The sequence below is a fragment of the Falco biarmicus genome, chromosome Z (assembly GCF_023638135.1).
Source record: "Falco biarmicus isolate bFalBia1 chromosome Z, bFalBia1.pri, whole genome shotgun sequence".
Classification (NCBI taxonomy): Eukaryota; Metazoa; Chordata; class Aves; order Falconiformes; family Falconidae; genus Falco; species Falco biarmicus.
In genome coordinates, this window is record NC_079311.1 from 55,082,942 (window position 1) to 55,099,602 (window position 16,661).

A 16,661-nucleotide genomic window follows, 5' to 3' on the forward strand; every position below is an offset into this window, starting at 1 on the left:
AACATTTTGCTTTGGATAATGGACCAAAGTACAGACTTTACTTTTTTCTATTCCTTTCTATTCAAGTTTCTGTTCATTTTCCTTAGTAGTTCATTTCTTCCTGTTTATAGAATTCAGACTCTTTTGTAAATGTGGCAGATAGTATTACTGTTAGAAAGAATTTCAGTTTTCCTGTATATGGGATTTCCAGTTCTATCCTTCATGTAAACTCTGCTATGGAATGGTTTGGTGCCCAGTGTTAGTCCTTGTTTGCTAAATATGGTTACAGAACTGTTATGTAAAATGTGTAGAAGTACTATATATGAGTTGTGCCTAATATGAGTGAATTCTAGTCTGAAACTGGGTGGTTGTGTGGTTGACTGGCTCAGTATTAGATCAAACTTGAAATCTAGAAAAAAATTATAAATATCTGCAATGAAAAACAAGAAAGAATTTGAAAAACAGAGGGTGTTAGTTAATACTTACAAATAGTTAAGAGACATGGCCTTGGGAGAAGGAATAGACACCAGAAATAGATGAAGCTAAGAAATAACAATGTAAGGTCAAGGAGAGCTACATGGTTCATGAGACCAAAGAGAAAATTACTTGAACCGCGTGTGGAGTACCCCAGAGAGCATGCTAAAAGGTCCACCCCCGAGCAAAGAGAGCCCCCTGCTAATGAAGCCCCCTCCTCACAGCAGTCGCCTGTGAAAAGAAAGCACACTGTGCCTTTCGAGGGGGACGATGCTCGTGAGAGCCAGTGAGACTCAGCGGTGCCCGAACCTGCCCGAGCACAGCTGTGCGGGGTGTCCCGGCACGCGCTGGGAGGTGCGGGGCTGTGCGGACCCACCGCCTCACCCCCCTGCGCAGCCGTGCCGTGAGCGGCTGTCCCGGCCCGCGGCTGGGGCCGCTCCCCCGCACCGTGTAACAAACTGTATTAGCAAGACAATAGCTGAGGTCCTGCACATCTGTGCACTGGTAGCTAGAGAAGCATGCATTTAGAGTAGAGAATAATTTCTGAGATTAACTCATTTCTCAGGATGTATATTTAAGGCTGTAACCCTGGTTTATTCAGCAATGTTAGCTAAGTATTTCCACGATGTTTGGACAGACATAGTATACCAGGGAACAGCTCCAGCTGAAAAACGATCTTTACAAATTGTGGGGAAGAGGGGCAAAAGCGGCAGGGGATTGGGAGGGGCGGGGGGGTGGTGGTGGCAAGGAAGCTGTACCAGTGCCTTGGTCTGGTTCATTATGTAGCTGCTAGGGAGCTGTGTAGTGCCAGTGACAGTGGTGAAGAAAGGTGTGTCATGTGGCAGGGAAAAAACTGAGTAAAGATTGCTTGTGCTGGTGTAAACAGCAGCACTGCAAGTCTAGCTGCAGTTGCAGTGTCTAAAGGGTGTCTCAGCCAGCTACTAACCTCAGTGTTGCCTTCTAGATTATCGAGGGCTGGGCAGAGCTTGATTCTGGGCAAGACCTCAGTGTGGAATAAGAGTCTGGAGTTTTTCTGCCTTCCTTTTTTGATGTCTTTAATAGGAGCACTCTTAATGAGCCAAATTTTATTTTTTTTCCCCTTTCTGAACGGTCCTCTGGTCTTTTCAAAGCTATCCAACCAGCTTTTTACCCAGCATAAAGTATACCAGTCCAAGTCGTGAGCAGCCAGTTTCCCCAGGAGGATGCTGTGGGAGATGGTGTCAAAGGCTTTGCTAAGGTTCAGGTAGACAACATCCACAGCCTTTCCCACATCCACTGGGTGGGTCATCTTGTAGGAGGTCAGATTCCTCAGGCAGGACCTGCCTTTCATAAACCCAAACGTGCCACATGATGGCGCTCAGGATCATCTATCTGCTCTATAACCTTCCCAGGCACTGAGCTTAAGGTGAACTGCTTGTGTCCACTGATCACATTTGTTCACTGGCCCCACAGTAGAAGTTCCTCAAAAGAAAAAAGCAAATTCCTATCTAGAAGTAGTACAGAAGTTTAGTACAGTAGTGGTTCCCTAGTGTCCTTCTGTAGTTCCGTGGTGTCTTCTTATAGTTCTTCTACACCTAGACTTCAAGCTCGAAATCCTAATGACAGAGTTGAAGTATCATCCACACTAGATCTTCATACAGACTTCAAGGTTGTCCTCTCTCAGTGAGAGTGTCAAAGCTGTGAGTAAACTGTTAGGTCTTACTGACCCTGACCAGCCTCACCTGGGCCTCTATCCACATCACCTGCCCATGGGCCCAGGATCCCCACTTCGGGTCATTCTGCAGCCTTCAGTCTCTGCTGTAGGAATGCCAGTTTCCAGATCAACTACAGCAGTTACCCTGCCTGCCCATGAGTCCCGCTGATCTGGACTGACTCTCAGGTTGACCTTGGACCTGCATCATCACCATGGACCTGATTCTGATCTGAACCTGTGACTTGACTTCCCACCTTGACATCATACCACCTGCCTCAGCACCAGGAGGTTGCCTGTTAATCTGAGCTCTTGCTTAAACCCGGTTACCACGGCTAGGCCTGATGTGCACCCTCATTCACAAGTATTCTGGTTGGTGAGGCTTATGCCCTACCAGCTCTAACATCATGTTTGGCTTCTCCCTCTCCATCCTTTAGAGAGCAGCTGCCCATTGCTGTACTCAATGCAAACAGCTGATATTTTAACATGTGAGAATGAGTAAACTTAAGATTTTGTTCTTAACTGTCATAAGGGTTAGATCCAGACTAGAGCCTAGATTCTATTCCACACACGGTGCTAATTGCTGTAATTGCTGTACTTGTTTGCTAAGTAATCCTTACGGATACTGTGTTAGTTACTGTGTTAGATACAGTTGAATCCTGTAGTTCACTGTATTTGTACACTGAAATACCCTAAAATGCCCCCTAGATCTCATCTAAAAAGTGGTTTAGAAGAAGGGACAGTTGGAAATATGTAGCAGTTCAGGAGTATCAAGGTAAGTGGATATGTTTCTGAACATTATTCAAATGAGTAGACCAGCTATGTATGTTCATCATATACACATTTAGTGGAGTGTGAGCCTATGGAAATGACAGTGGCAGCTGTTCTAATGGCCCAGAGATAAAGTTTTCTTAAAGGAGGAAGTTACTTTACAGTCCCATAGCTAGGCCAAGCGCATGATGCATTTGAGAAAAACAAGATTTAGTTAATTTTCTAGCTGGGCTTGCCATCAGAGGAAAAAATAAACTTGTTACAGTTAATACACAAGCCCATACAGGTACAGTTGGCACAGTGCAAGATGAAGGAAGAAATAGAAGATGGATGCAGTAAAACAATGATGGACATAACTTGACTCAGGGACATTACCATCACTTCACTTTTTCTGGGTTTTAGAGACTTGCAGACGGAGCTACCCTAAAGTTTTTTGAAGGGCACAGGCAATTTTACACCAGCTTTTTGTATGGCATCAAATACAAAGGAAAAAAAGAATGTTAAAAAGGGTCTCATTCTTTAGTAAAGTTATTTTTGTTATTTTCAAGGTCTAGACTGAAGAAGGACTATGATGACTTTAAAAGACATCCAGACCATGATAAATTTACCAGAGAATTGTGCAGTAATGATGAAAGTGAAGTTGAATATGGCAAAGATTCTTTTGCAGTAATATGTGGTAAATCTTCAGAGTCTGCAGAACATGTGGAAGTTCCCAGAAAAGATCACCCAGACAATGGTAAGCATTTACTGGCATTTTATAGCTTGAATTTGATTCAGGAGCTGAATCAAGTTGATTCAGGACCTTAATTTTCCTATGTGAACTTGTGTTCTACTTTTTACCTTTACTACTGTGACAGTATTGAAATAGGTTGTGATGCATGTCTGACAGATGCAGACTGGAAGAGGACAGACATGATCAAGATGAAAATTCTGATTAGTGCATGGTTTTGCCTAACTGTTTCTGGGATAACATAATAGACCTGCTCAGAATTTGTTTATAGTGGGTTGACCTTGGCTGGCTGCCAGACACCCATTCAGCCACTCTTACACTCTCCTTCCATAACAGGTGAGGGATAGAAAATAAGATGGGAAAGCTCATGGGTCAAGACAGGGAGGTCACTCACCGCTTACTGTCACAGGCAAGACAGACTTACTTGGGGAAAAATGAACTGGATTTATTGCCAATTAAAAATAGAGTAGGATGGTGAGAAACAAAGACAAAACCCAAAACAGCTTCCCTCACCTTCCCCTTCTCCACCTTCTTCCTAGGCTGAACTCCATTGCCAATTCTTCCACCTCCCCTGTCAGGTGGCACAGAGGGGATGGGGACTGGGGGCTGAGGTCAGTTCATAACACTGTCACTGCTGCTCCTTCCACACACCTCTGCCCTGAGGTCCCTCCCATGGAATACAGTCTTTCACTCAGTCCTCTCCACAGTCTAGAGTCCTTCAGGGTATGACTGCTCCAGTGTGGGTCCTCCATAAGCCACAGTTCCTGCCAGGAGCCTGTTCCAGTATGGGCTCTCCATGGGCTGCAGCTTCCTTAAGGTCACCCACTGTGGAATGGGGTCCTCAACAGGCTGCAGTGTAGATACCAGCTCCACCATGGTCCGCTGTGGGAAGGGGTCAGCCTGCTTCATGATTTTCCTGGGTTGTAGGGGGATCCATTCCAGTGCCTGGCACGCCTCTTTCCCCTCCTTCACTGACCTTGGTGTCTACAGTGTTGTTTCTCCTATGTTTTTTTTCTCACTCCTCTCTGCCATGCTTTTCTGCACAGCGTGGCTTCTCCCTTTTTTTTTCCCTCAAGATAATCTTGCTGGAATAAAACATTCTTACACTCTCACATGCCCTCATCAATTGGTGTGAATGACCAATTTCCACATTGTCTCCCATGCTGGTCAGGTTTGTGTCCCTGTATGTTCATGCTTATGACTTCCTCCTTTCCTTATTACCCCCTTTTTGCATTGAAAAAGGTCCTTGACCAGATGCCCTTAAAGAAGCAGACATTCGCCTTCCATATATCCTTACATTTGCAAACTAGCATTTTGTCTTTAGCTAGATATTGTAAGATCGTTATCTAGAGTTACCAGTTGCAAATGTGTAAAATGGTTTCTGTTCTAATGTCCTTGCAGATGAAATGAAACTATTAGAGGTGAATTTACCTGCAGGAAAAAGCAGAATTCTGAAAAAAGAATCAACTTCTAAAGAAATACAGAAGACACTGCCCAGATTTGTTAAACGACAGTCCAAGCAAAATAGTTGTCTGGATCAAAGCACTAATGACTTTTCACCAAGGAAGAAAGCTAAGCTGGGCACTAATGAGACTGTGGTTCAGAGTTCAGAAAGTAGCCTGCAGCCAGTTAGTTGTGTGACTGAGCTGAAACCATTTGAAGGGTCAACTCTAGAATCATTTTCCTTGACAGATGCTGCAACATCAGTATCAAACTTTCTGAAAGGGACCAAACCCATCCAGGCCTTGCTTGCCAAGAGTACTGGGAACAAAGTGACCTTAACAAATCAACTGTCACCTCCCCAAGGCATAAATGTGTCTACTTCTGAAAAGCCACTTCTGTCACCTTTGGAATCATCGCTGATAAAACCAGCGTTACCCTGCCAGACCAGTTCAAAGACTGCTTTACAAATGGTATACAAAATGACAAATGGCCACTGTGTACCAATAGACCTTCACAACAGCTCTGTAAAAATTCAAATGCAACCTGTGATTGACTCTAAAACAGGAGAAAAAGTCATGCAACAAGTTCTTATTTTACCTAAGAATTTTCTTATTCAGCAGAAGGAAGAAAAAATGGTGTCCAAGGACACTCAGTCACTACAACAAAAATCATCTGAGCTGCACTGTACAACTTTACCAGAAATATCAAATGCCAGTGTTTCTTTAACACCTGTTCTGGTAACAGGCCCTGCAAATGCTACCACTCAGTCACCTAGTACAATTTTTAACAAGAATAGTACCCATTTGTCACAAATGACTGGTCCTATGAACACTATGCAACCATTGCCTGCTGTAACTTCAGCAGGTAACTTACTATCATCAGTAACTAAGGTGAGCCAAACAGAAACTGAGAAGATCAAGACTACAGTTTCAACTGCCACATGCCCTGTGTCTTTGACTTCATCTAATCTCTCTACAGCTAGCCAGTCTTTGATACCAGCAACAGCATTAAGTGGGTCTACAAACACTGCTTCTACCTGTTACAGTCTGGCATCACAGCAGACAACTGACTCCTTTGAAACTAGGCAAGAGCTGAAGACTGTGTGTGTAAGAGAATCACAATCTATTCTCGTCACAACACGAGGTGGAAATACAGGAATTGTTAAAGTGCGAGCAAACCCAGACCAGATTTCACCTAGTAGTTTATCTTCTAGTTCAGTTTTCACTTACACACCTCAACTTCAGGCTTTTCTTGTGCCAAAAACCACAGCGTTATCATGCTCTACTCTTCCATCTGTAGCAACAGCCACATCTGGTCTCCCACATACTGGACAATCATCTCTTTCAGGATTTTCCCCCTCCACAGCTTCTTCTGTTAACATTCCAGCTTTCCCAGCTGATTTTACCCAGACAATGGAAGCAAATATCAAATTCACATTACAGCAGCCGGCTGCTGGGGGCACTTTGGGTCAAGTAACAGCGAACTCCTGCTATGTGTCCTCTCCTCCTTTATCCTCCATTTCATTAGCTACCAATTTGATGTCAGCAACTCCAAACGGTCCTATTAGTGTGACTAGCATTGGACAAAATAACACTGTCATAACTCCAAATTCTTCAATGCAGCAACAAGCTGATACTAAAACCAAACCAAATCCTGTTATACAATCTGAGTCTATTTCAGCAGCAAATGGAGATTTCATCAGTGGTACTGCAGTCCAGAAACTTACATTAGTTACAAATCCACCTGTTTTATCACCCTGTGCGGCATCAGGAGTCAGTATTATTCCATCTCTGGCATCTGCTGTTAATGCTCAGAAGTTGCTTTTCATTAACACACAAATTGCCAATGTCCCATCAACCACCAATCTAGTTGCAGAGTCATTGAAACATAACCTTCCTTCTTCCCTAAGCAAAACCTTTGTTAGTGCCACAGAGCAACCACAGGTGGTTCTGATCCCAACTACAGTAGGAGCACGGGTAAGAATAAATTCATCACCAACTGTTGCTCAAGTAAAAGATGTGAAAATTGGACTAAATATAGGTCAAACCATTGTAAATACTAAAGCCAATGCACAACAGGCTGCACCAGTTAATATATTGCACTCTGCCATTTCTAAGGGAGAAGACAAAAAGTGCATGGGCTTGGCGCTGTCTTTGACAAGTAGTAGTACTTTGGTTCCTGTTCCAAATTTTGTGAGTCAAAGTGCTGTGTCAGTTGATGAATCTGTATGTGTTGCAAAAAAAGCTGAAAATGCCTTTACAGTAACAACAGTAAATGCATGCGTAGAATCTGTTTCAGTAACATCAAGTGGGACTTCTGGGATGCAGCCCACTGTCTTGATTGGTGGAAATGATCCCTCAAAAATAAGGCAAAATCTGGGTAATCGACTGTGTACATCAAATATTGGAAATAGTGTGGGTATATCAACTGTAAAGACAGGACATCTTGCTTCATCTGTGCTGATTTCAACAACGCAACCAACAGTATCTCCTCAAAGCTTAGCATCTGCTTTGCAATTTCCAGTCATTAGCTTGCCTGGATCTGTAGCCACCCCCCACAAAGTGTTACATACAGTTCCTCAGTTGACAGCAGTTCCGGCTCTTTCTCCAGTACCAAAAAGCCAGTTCCCCACACTGCTTCAGTTTCAATCATCAGGAGTTTCAGCTGCTCTGCCAAGTAGTGCAGTTATTCACAAACCTCAGAGTGTGTTGCCCCCTCCATCACCAAATACAGGTAAAGTTACTAGTTTTTCCTCCCTACAGTGCCAGCAGGTGCCTCCCAGTATAGAGAAACAAAGTCATGCTTACACATACGCTTCTACTGTTCAGATGTCTGCAGCTTCACCAACTGTAACAAGCAAGGCAGGAGGTCAGTTGAATGAACCTTGTATTCAACAGAAAATAGTTATTAACACCTGTATGCCTTTGGCACCTGGAACTCAGATAATGATTAATGGTACTTGTTTTGTTGTTCCACCACAAGGCTTTGGAGCTGGCAGCCATGTTCTTCTTCTTTCTTGTAATACAAAACAGACTTCTTTAACTATTAACCATAGTCAGGAGGCTCAAGGTGTACCAGCTGTTAATCCAGTAACCTCAAAAATCATGCTAGCACCAAGTAATTCATTAAGTTGTCAAATATCAAAACATCCTTTGAAAAGCTCTACAAAAATTGTGAACTCTTTTGGGTCTGTGGATGCTTTACCCATTGTGCATGCAACACCCCAGGTATTTAGTACTCCAGCTGGCTCATGTACTTCGCTCCCTGCATCAGCACTGTCTATGCCTTCAGTGATAAAATCTCCTGTTAATGTTGCAGCTACGTCTTCTGTGGTTTCTGCCATTCATCCTCAAAACTCTCAGTTACCAAGCAACACTTCAGTGCTTCACTTGGACACTTCTATCAAAAAACTGTTGGTCAGTCCAGAGGGAGTCATTTTAAATGCTATAAATACTCCAGCATCAGAAGTTTCATCTCTGTCTTCATTACTGCCTCCTGTTGCTGTGTCCACAAGCAGAAATCCTACAACTGTCTTCCCAACATCGCAGTCATCCTGCCTTGACAAACCTGACAAAGCTGCATCCTGAATTTACTGCAAATGAGCCACTTTGAAATTCTGGGGAGTTCTTCTGACTTTGAAGTTATAACTTGAATGATTTCTTACATTGTTTGAAATAGTTGATTTACTCAAAATTACTGAAGGTTATAGTTCTTTCCTGTTTACCTGTGAGGCTTAGGAGGAAGAAATATTTAGTTTGTCAGAGAGAAGTTTCCAGAGAGTTCTTTAGTAAAAAAGGTCATTTCTGACCAATGAGTTCATTAAACATTGTAGTTCGGAGAAATCCAGCCTTTTGCACATGTTCCATCTTACACTATGGACTGTTTGCCAGTGTGTTTATGACAGTATATATCTCCTTTTTATTTGTCAAATTTATTTTTTATTTGTTTCTGTAAAAAAAATTATGCATTGTAAAAATGCAATCTATGATACAGAATTGTACATATTCATGAATTCCTAACAATCTGTACTAAACTATCTGTACAAAGAACTATGCTGTCTTATTTATGTTTTGTTTACATAATGTATAGTTTTTTAAGTATTTTAGTAACTTTGGACCAGTGTACTGTTTAGCAGCAAAGCAGAAAAATCTGCATATAATAAATCAAGTTGCTGTACAGCTTTGTGTTGGTAATAGTTTAAAAATCTGTATATCTGTTACACCATGGCAGGATACATACGTATACATCCTCCTTTTTAAAATGCATCTCAGCTTTTGGAATATAGTAGAATGAAATTGTTTAATCTTCTCTTTGTGGTTTGCATTTCACATGATTTCATAGGAGCTGGGAAGAAGGTTGTCTTATGGATACTCCTGTTATCCTGCGTGGGGTTAACCCATACTTCATCCATTCTTAATAATGTTTGGTTATATTGCCTAAAATCTCCAGTGATGTGGTAAGGTTAGAAATGGTTTCCCAGACAGCAGCCTAAGTCATGCTGCTTGCTGTTCAGGACTACCGTGTTTTGTTACAAAGCTCATAAGTGTGTTGAACAGTTCATTGTTCTCATTTTTACAGCCTTGTATGTATTTCCACATATCTGATGACTGTAACAAGTTCACTCTTCAATCTTCTGTCTAGCTATAACAAGCTACCCAGTTTTTTCACCAGTCATGCTTTCTAGATCTGTATTTTTTTTCTTTAGCTTTTAATTGTTCTCCCTGGACGCATGGTGCTAAAACTTCACACAGTATTAAAGGAGGCCTTATTGGTGCTTTGAGTGGGAATAATTCACATATTACATAAATCTTCCTTTTTTATACAGTGTATTCAGTATTTGGCTTAGGTTCAGCTTTTGATCTGATAAAACCCCTGAGTCATTTTCTGCGTATCGGCTAAATTCACAGGTGTCTGCTGCAGTGTTCATGGAAGTAGAGAAGTTTTTTGGTATCTTTTGAGTCTTGGCATATAAAGAAAGGGTGCCTATCCAGCACCTCTTATTTGATGGAAGGTGATGATTTTAGAAATGCTGTGTTAAAATCTGAGGTCATAGTCTCTGTCAGTTGCTTGGAAGATCCAGTCTTAGGCTGGACATCTTTGTATGTGTGGGATTTTTTTGTTGGATTTTATTTTTTAGAATCTAGAAGGGAAGATTTCAGAAGAACTCATGAAAGTTAGTTGCCTTTTTAATACCTATGACTTCAAAGAGGGATAAAAGCTTGCATATCTGTATTTAGCAGCATTATTAGACAGATTTTCATCAAGACAAAGCTTAAGCTTTTGCTCCCCATCCTGTAGAGTTTTCTTCTTCCTTTACCCATTTGCTCTACATAATTTGGCAGTTTGGATCTTGAGTTGAAGAATAAGACTAAAGCTTATTCCCTTGGTGTTGGCTGCCCGTAATATTGTTCTGAAAAGTAACTAGTTAACTAGAGTTCAGGAAAAGCGTAGGGAAGAAAGGCTTGTGCCTTCCATAGGTACCTTCCTTTTCTGCACTAGCTAAAAAATTTGAGTTAGGAAGTGGCCTCATTTTAGGTCAGCAATCTCCATATTACCTCAGGGCTGGGAAAGACTGAGCTGTCAGTTTTTGTGGTGACGGAAGGTTTGGTTTTCTTTTAGAATAAACTACCTGGTACACTTGGTATTTCTTGTTAAAGGTGTTATATAATTGGTTTTGAAGACACCTAGTAGTAACTAATGACTGCCTCCAATATTAAGACTTTTTAAATCTGGCTGCATTTTGCAGCTGAATGCTGCAGGTGATTCTTTCCAGCAGGGAAGACAGCAGAGAATGGTAATTTCTTTATGGACATTTTAAGTACTCTAAAACCATATATACCAGCAACACATTTTATTTCCATTTCACTGGTGGAACCTTGGAACTGACTTTCTTGGATTTTTCTCTTCTCTTACAATGGCTGGTTTTCCTTTTTAAATTTTATATTGTTTGTTGTAGACTGAATAGCTACATTTTTTGGAAAGGTTAAGACTAGATTCTGCTATAGCAGGTGGCCTGGATGGAGAAAAAAATCTTGCATGATATTTTTCTACGTGCTTATGTAGTAGGAAGATTTATGTTACAATTAATTCTAATAAAAAGTGAGGAAACCTTAAATGAGGAACTCACAACTGAAGCTCCCTACCTGAATGATTTCTTTGAAGTTTTCTGAATTAGTACAATAATATTTTAGAATTGGTTTATAAATATTTTATCATTTGGCAGGATAAACTTTGCCACATGCGAAGTTGTATTAGAATTTTCATGGACTTCTATTCTCTACTGGACCCATGTTCAGATTCCAAATCCTATTGGAGAAAGGCTTGAGATTGCTATGTAATGGGTTTGCATGATTCATTATTTTGTAAAAACATGTTTTAGTTATTTGTGTGAATAAAATTCCTCTTGCCATCACTCTTCTTTGATAATATACATGTCAGTCAGAGTAAAATTTTCTTTCAATTGAAGTAAACAGCCATTGACAGTTTGCTTTTTATTTTGTTCTCTGTACCGAATGTTTAGTGCACAAGAACTGTAAAAAAGTAGATTATATTCACAGATACAATGAAAAAGCAGAACTACCTGCATCTTTACTTGAAGTTAAAAAGACATTTTATTACACACATAAACAAATAAGTATATAAATCAATCTTTGAAGAAAACACATTCAGCTTTTCAGAGCTTGTAAAATGCCTTGCTTTTAGACCCCTTCAGATACATACGGATATTCAGAACTATATTACATACAAAACTTTGAGATACTAATGACTTACAACATTTTGGATGATATATTTGATATTTACCTAAATAGACATATTCTGCACAATGATTTTACTTTGCTTTGAGTAAAAAATTACATTCATTTTGCCTCACTGTTCAAACCTCTGCGTGTGCACTACCGTTTTCTTCTAGGGACTCTGCCTCTACCATACTAGAAGCAATTACATTTGATAAGTATTAAGAGTCATGGAAGTACCTGTTCAAATTATGTGTGTTATTGTCAAGTCATTCAAACCCACTCTGATTTCATTGTGTGACATAGCAAAGAGTAAGTACAATGTCAAAAGTGAAGCAAAAATTCTCGTAAGTGAAGAGAAACTTACTTGTCTCACGTAAGTAGGTCAGAAAATTACTAAAAGCTGGCATTTGAAGGGAGTCAATAGCTTCATCGCAGGTGTTGTCTCAGCTGGTTTTGCTTATATTTTGTGGTAGTGCGGAATTTTAGTAGCCCAAACTGAATTTAAAGTAGATTAATAATTTTCATTAAGGCACGAATGTTTGTTATGATGAGGCTGTTTCCTTTAGAACAGTAGGAGGTGCTCACAAAGGCTTAAATTCATGTAGCCTGGTCTCGGTAAGCTGCACCTGAAGTGAGTTTACTGACTCAAAATAAGATTAGTAATGTTAAAGGTCCGTCTATCCTAGTATCATGTCTCTTGGAGCAGTCAACAGAAGCAGTTCGAAAGAGTGTAATAACGGCCTGAATACTCTTCTGGTGTCCCCTAATCCCTAAGAAAGAGTCTTGCTCAGGAAGCTGTGATTTTTTTCAATGTAATAGTCCTCAGTGTATTTTTCTTTATTAAATGGACCAGTCCTTTCTAGGATTCCTCTTGAGCACATGTAAACTACTACCATCCGCAGGCTTTTGTGATAAAGAGGTTTTTACAGTGTGTAGATAACTCTCCTGTTTGTTTCTGAACCTGACACCTGCTAGTTTTGTTTGATGCAAATGATATTTATATTGTAAGATACAATAAGCCTTTGTTCTTCATACGTTTTTCCATGTGGCGTGTGTAGACATTTGCCATGTTGACCGTCTCTTCTAGAATAAAGAGACATAGTCAACTATTTCTTATATGGAAGTAACCAGTTACTGTCATTGCTGTGTGTACCTTTTTCAGTTTTACTGTATCCTTCAGATTTGGGATCAGAATAGTGCATGTTCTAAAGCAGTATGAATCTATTCGGCACTGTGATGATGATTTTTCTTGTAATAATTACTTCAATTTTTTGGAGTGGGTTTCCATTATTTAACCCTGTACCAACTTTTTTTTGTAGAAATATCAGTTTAAACCAAATACACAGCACTGTCAAAATAAATTCAGTTTGTCCTGTAAGGATATACCACTTGCAGAATGTCATGGCTGTAAAGGCATGGTCTTTAAGCCAGATTATTGAAACCAGTGCAAGTCTGGTGCTCTCCTCTCTGTACAGTTCCTACTTCTGTTTGGTTTAACTCTCTTGAAAATACAGAAGAACAAACTGCTGTAAGTATTTTGAACATGATTATTTTTTATCTCATTATTTTTTTGCATAGCTAAGTCTGTATATTAGGTGCATGATCATTTTACATACATAGGCACCTAAATAAAAAAAATTGAGTTGTCGAAGAGCCACTTTTGTAAATGTGACATGGTATGTTCTATTTTAAATATTTTTCTTGAAACTACAGTTGCATAAACCAAATCTTGATAAACATGTCTTCTTTTCTCAAAATATTGAATTTGCTGATCAATATTTATACCTGGATGTCTGGAGTAAACTTGGAAACCAGGATGCATTGTTGTTTCATGTACGCTTGGTCCGGAAGTTCTGCAGGAAGTTGGCGTTCTTACAATTATCTTTTATTTCAATCTTGGCTGAACTGAACACGTTAAATGGAAATGGTATGTAAAAGCAAAGGAAATGTAATGAATTTCTTATAATATTCCTTGAAATTAACTTTATTACACAAGAAGTGTATTAAAATGTGCATGATTTTCCACCTTTTGCAGATGAAGACAGTGAAGTACAGAGTTCTGATAGTAACATGGAAAAACTGGGAACAGGATCCTTGGCCCCGACTCCTCTTCCAGCATCCCATCTGTAACTAAAGGTTAGACAACTAGCCTTGCTTTTTACAAAGAAGATAAATTAATTAAAAAAAGAAATCGTTTAAGGATGTGAGTGGCACTGACAGATAGCATTTATACAAGTTTAATAGCACAAGAAAACAAGATAGGAAAGAAACCACTATAACTGTGATTTTTATGATTGTCTCCAGGTTTAGAACTTTGCTTGTCAATATTGATGTCATAAAAACAAGACAATATACTTCTTCAATTAGTTGTTCATATTGATTCCTTCCAGTAAATGTACAAGTGTAAGATCAGACTATTTTGGCTGTCTATAGGTCATGGGTGCCTAGTACCAGCATATACACTGAGATCCTGTCCACATAACATGCTAGTATTTGTAAAATCATTCCTCACTTTTTTTAAATTATCTGCAGCAGTAAAATAGAGTATCAAAGAAGTATTAGTGACAGGGTTACAAAAAGGTATGAGTGGAATTATGATGGAATCAACATATGCAATATATGAAGCAGGTATTTTTAGCATTATGTTCAATTTTAGCTACTGGGGAGGGTGAGGAATTGCTTACAGCTGTTTATTAAATAAACTTACCAATTCATATTAGTAACATGTCAATACTAAAATTACAATAGTTTCTTTAAGGCTTGTCTGGCTAGTAGTCTACTGTTCACTACATGTTATGCCTTCAAAATACTGCTCCTTCCTATAGAGTGCTTTTCTGCAAGGTGATATTAGAAGAACCTTTGATAGACAAACACAAAAAGTCGGGGGGCCTGTCGTATTTTCCTCCTTCCTTGGCCTAAGAGATTGATGGAAAAACATAACCTTTTGGTAAAAAAAAAAAACCAAAACCAAAAAACCACACACACACACACACAAAAAAACCCACAAAAAACCCCCCACATTTGAAAGCGAGTTTCTTGGTTTCTTGCTTTGGCACGTGGAGTGTGAGTGATACGTCTGGTATAGCAGTCCTTGTATGAGCTGCACTTTGGACTGGGTATTTGTCTCTCTGTAGTACCCAGTAGAGAGTGCTTAGTGGAAAGAACGAAATAGGTCAAGTATGAGTTAATTTTCCCCAGTATGTATACACAGGCTCCAACAGTAATTCCAGAATGGTGTGAATTCAGCCTGGACTTGTCTGTGACATGAAAGAACAGATTTTGCAGCCAGAGAATCAGGTACTGGAACAAGGTGAGCAGTAATTCAGAGAAACAAAAGCAGAAAAAATGATGGACATAAAAGCATTAAAAATCACTTCTTCAGTTTAAGAAGTGGTAGGAGGGGGTGCGTAAATCCTAAAAAGCAGAAGTTTTGAATGAGGAATTGACTGAGATATCATAGTTGGCCTTCCTGTTGGTAAGGCCAAAACCCAAGAGGTATAGAGTATGTGGACTGCATATCCTGGGGATTACTTACAAATGTAAGAAACACAGGCTTCTTAAATCTATGCCGATACCAAAAATGTTCAGGATGAGATTTCTGGAGATACAGAAATAGGAGTAATTTATTGTAAGTTAGGCACCTGATACCTTTTAATTCTTGTAAGGATGCCTTTACAGGAGATTAATGATCAGGGAATATACACACATGCTGTAAGATTGTGTTGTTTTACTGCAAATTCTGAAGTGGTTCCAAGATTTTTCCAAATATGGTTACCAGATAACAAGCCTGGAGTTCCTCCTGCAACCAACTGCAGGCAGCAAACTTAGCACTGAACAGAGTCTAAAAGCGGCTGCTGTCTTGCTCCCGAGTGTCAGTAAAGACTTAGTTGGGGTGTAAGTGATTGTATGCAGAAACAGCAGTTACTTTTGCTGAGATAAATGGGAAAGGAAAAACTGATAGAAATTGAAAGCTTAGACCTTTTCCTTAGAAAATACTCTTCAACAAGAATTTTTTTCCGTGACAGCTGTAAGAATGCAGCTAATGATAAGGTAAATCCAAAAAAAGAACAGGGAAGAAGGAAGGCTGCTTTTCTGCATAACCAGAGAACATAGTGAATGTGCAGCAGAGCAGTCTGTTTCTCCCATCCAGAAATGGAAGCTAGCAGAATTGAAAAGACTTTACAAAACCAGTATTGAAAGACTGAAGCATTTACATATTAGGCCATCAGTCTGTCTCATACTCGTTTGTGCTTGACTCGTGATGTGCCTCTCAGGGAAGGAACAAATAAAGCATGTGTTTGAAACACATAATTGCGGCTATTCTAAAATAGTTTGGAAATGTGAAGGCACACCTACTGCTCAGGCGTCGTTCAGGGCTTGGCCCATATGAGCCCAGCCAGAGTGGAGTTTACTGGGAGTTTTCTGGGGGAACTAGAGAAGGCAATAACATTGTAGCTTAGGTGTCAATAGTGTCACAGTGGATTATACATTCTGCCCTTTTTTTCCAGGTAAGATTGGGCCCCGTAGTCTCTGGTACTCTTTTGATGAGTAAATTTGAGAGACAGTTCAGAGTGGATGAGGAGGAGATGAACAAGGGTCTGAACTTTATATTCCCGTGAGCACAAGGCATTTAGGGATGCTGCTACCTACAAAAATGTGGTCTTTTCATTGGTCTCAGAGTAGAATCTTTGTGGACAGAAGGTCTTGGAGAGCTAGATTTTTGCAGCAAGGGAAATAATAGTTCATTCTCTTTATTAGAAACCAAGCTGCCTTTGTGCCAAGAATTTTCTGGGGAAAGGAAGTGAAAATGGTAAGGATGTAGAATACAGAGGGTCAA

At 39.9% G+C, this 16,661-nt stretch overlaps 1 protein-coding gene across 1 annotated transcript in view; it reads left to right on the forward strand.

The window, feature by feature from the left end:
• Positions 1-14,808, forward strand: part of KIAA2026 (KIAA2026 ortholog) — a 58,839-nt gene extending 44,031 nt beyond the window's left edge. Inside the window, 2 exon segments of the mRNA XM_056324334.1 lie at positions 3,463-3,650; positions 5,046-14,808. Coding sequence (XP_056180309.1) covers positions 3,463-3,650; positions 5,046-8,674 — 3,817 coding nt within the window. The 3' untranslated portion in view covers positions 8,675-14,808.
• Positions 14,809-16,661: the final 1,853 nt, after the last annotated feature.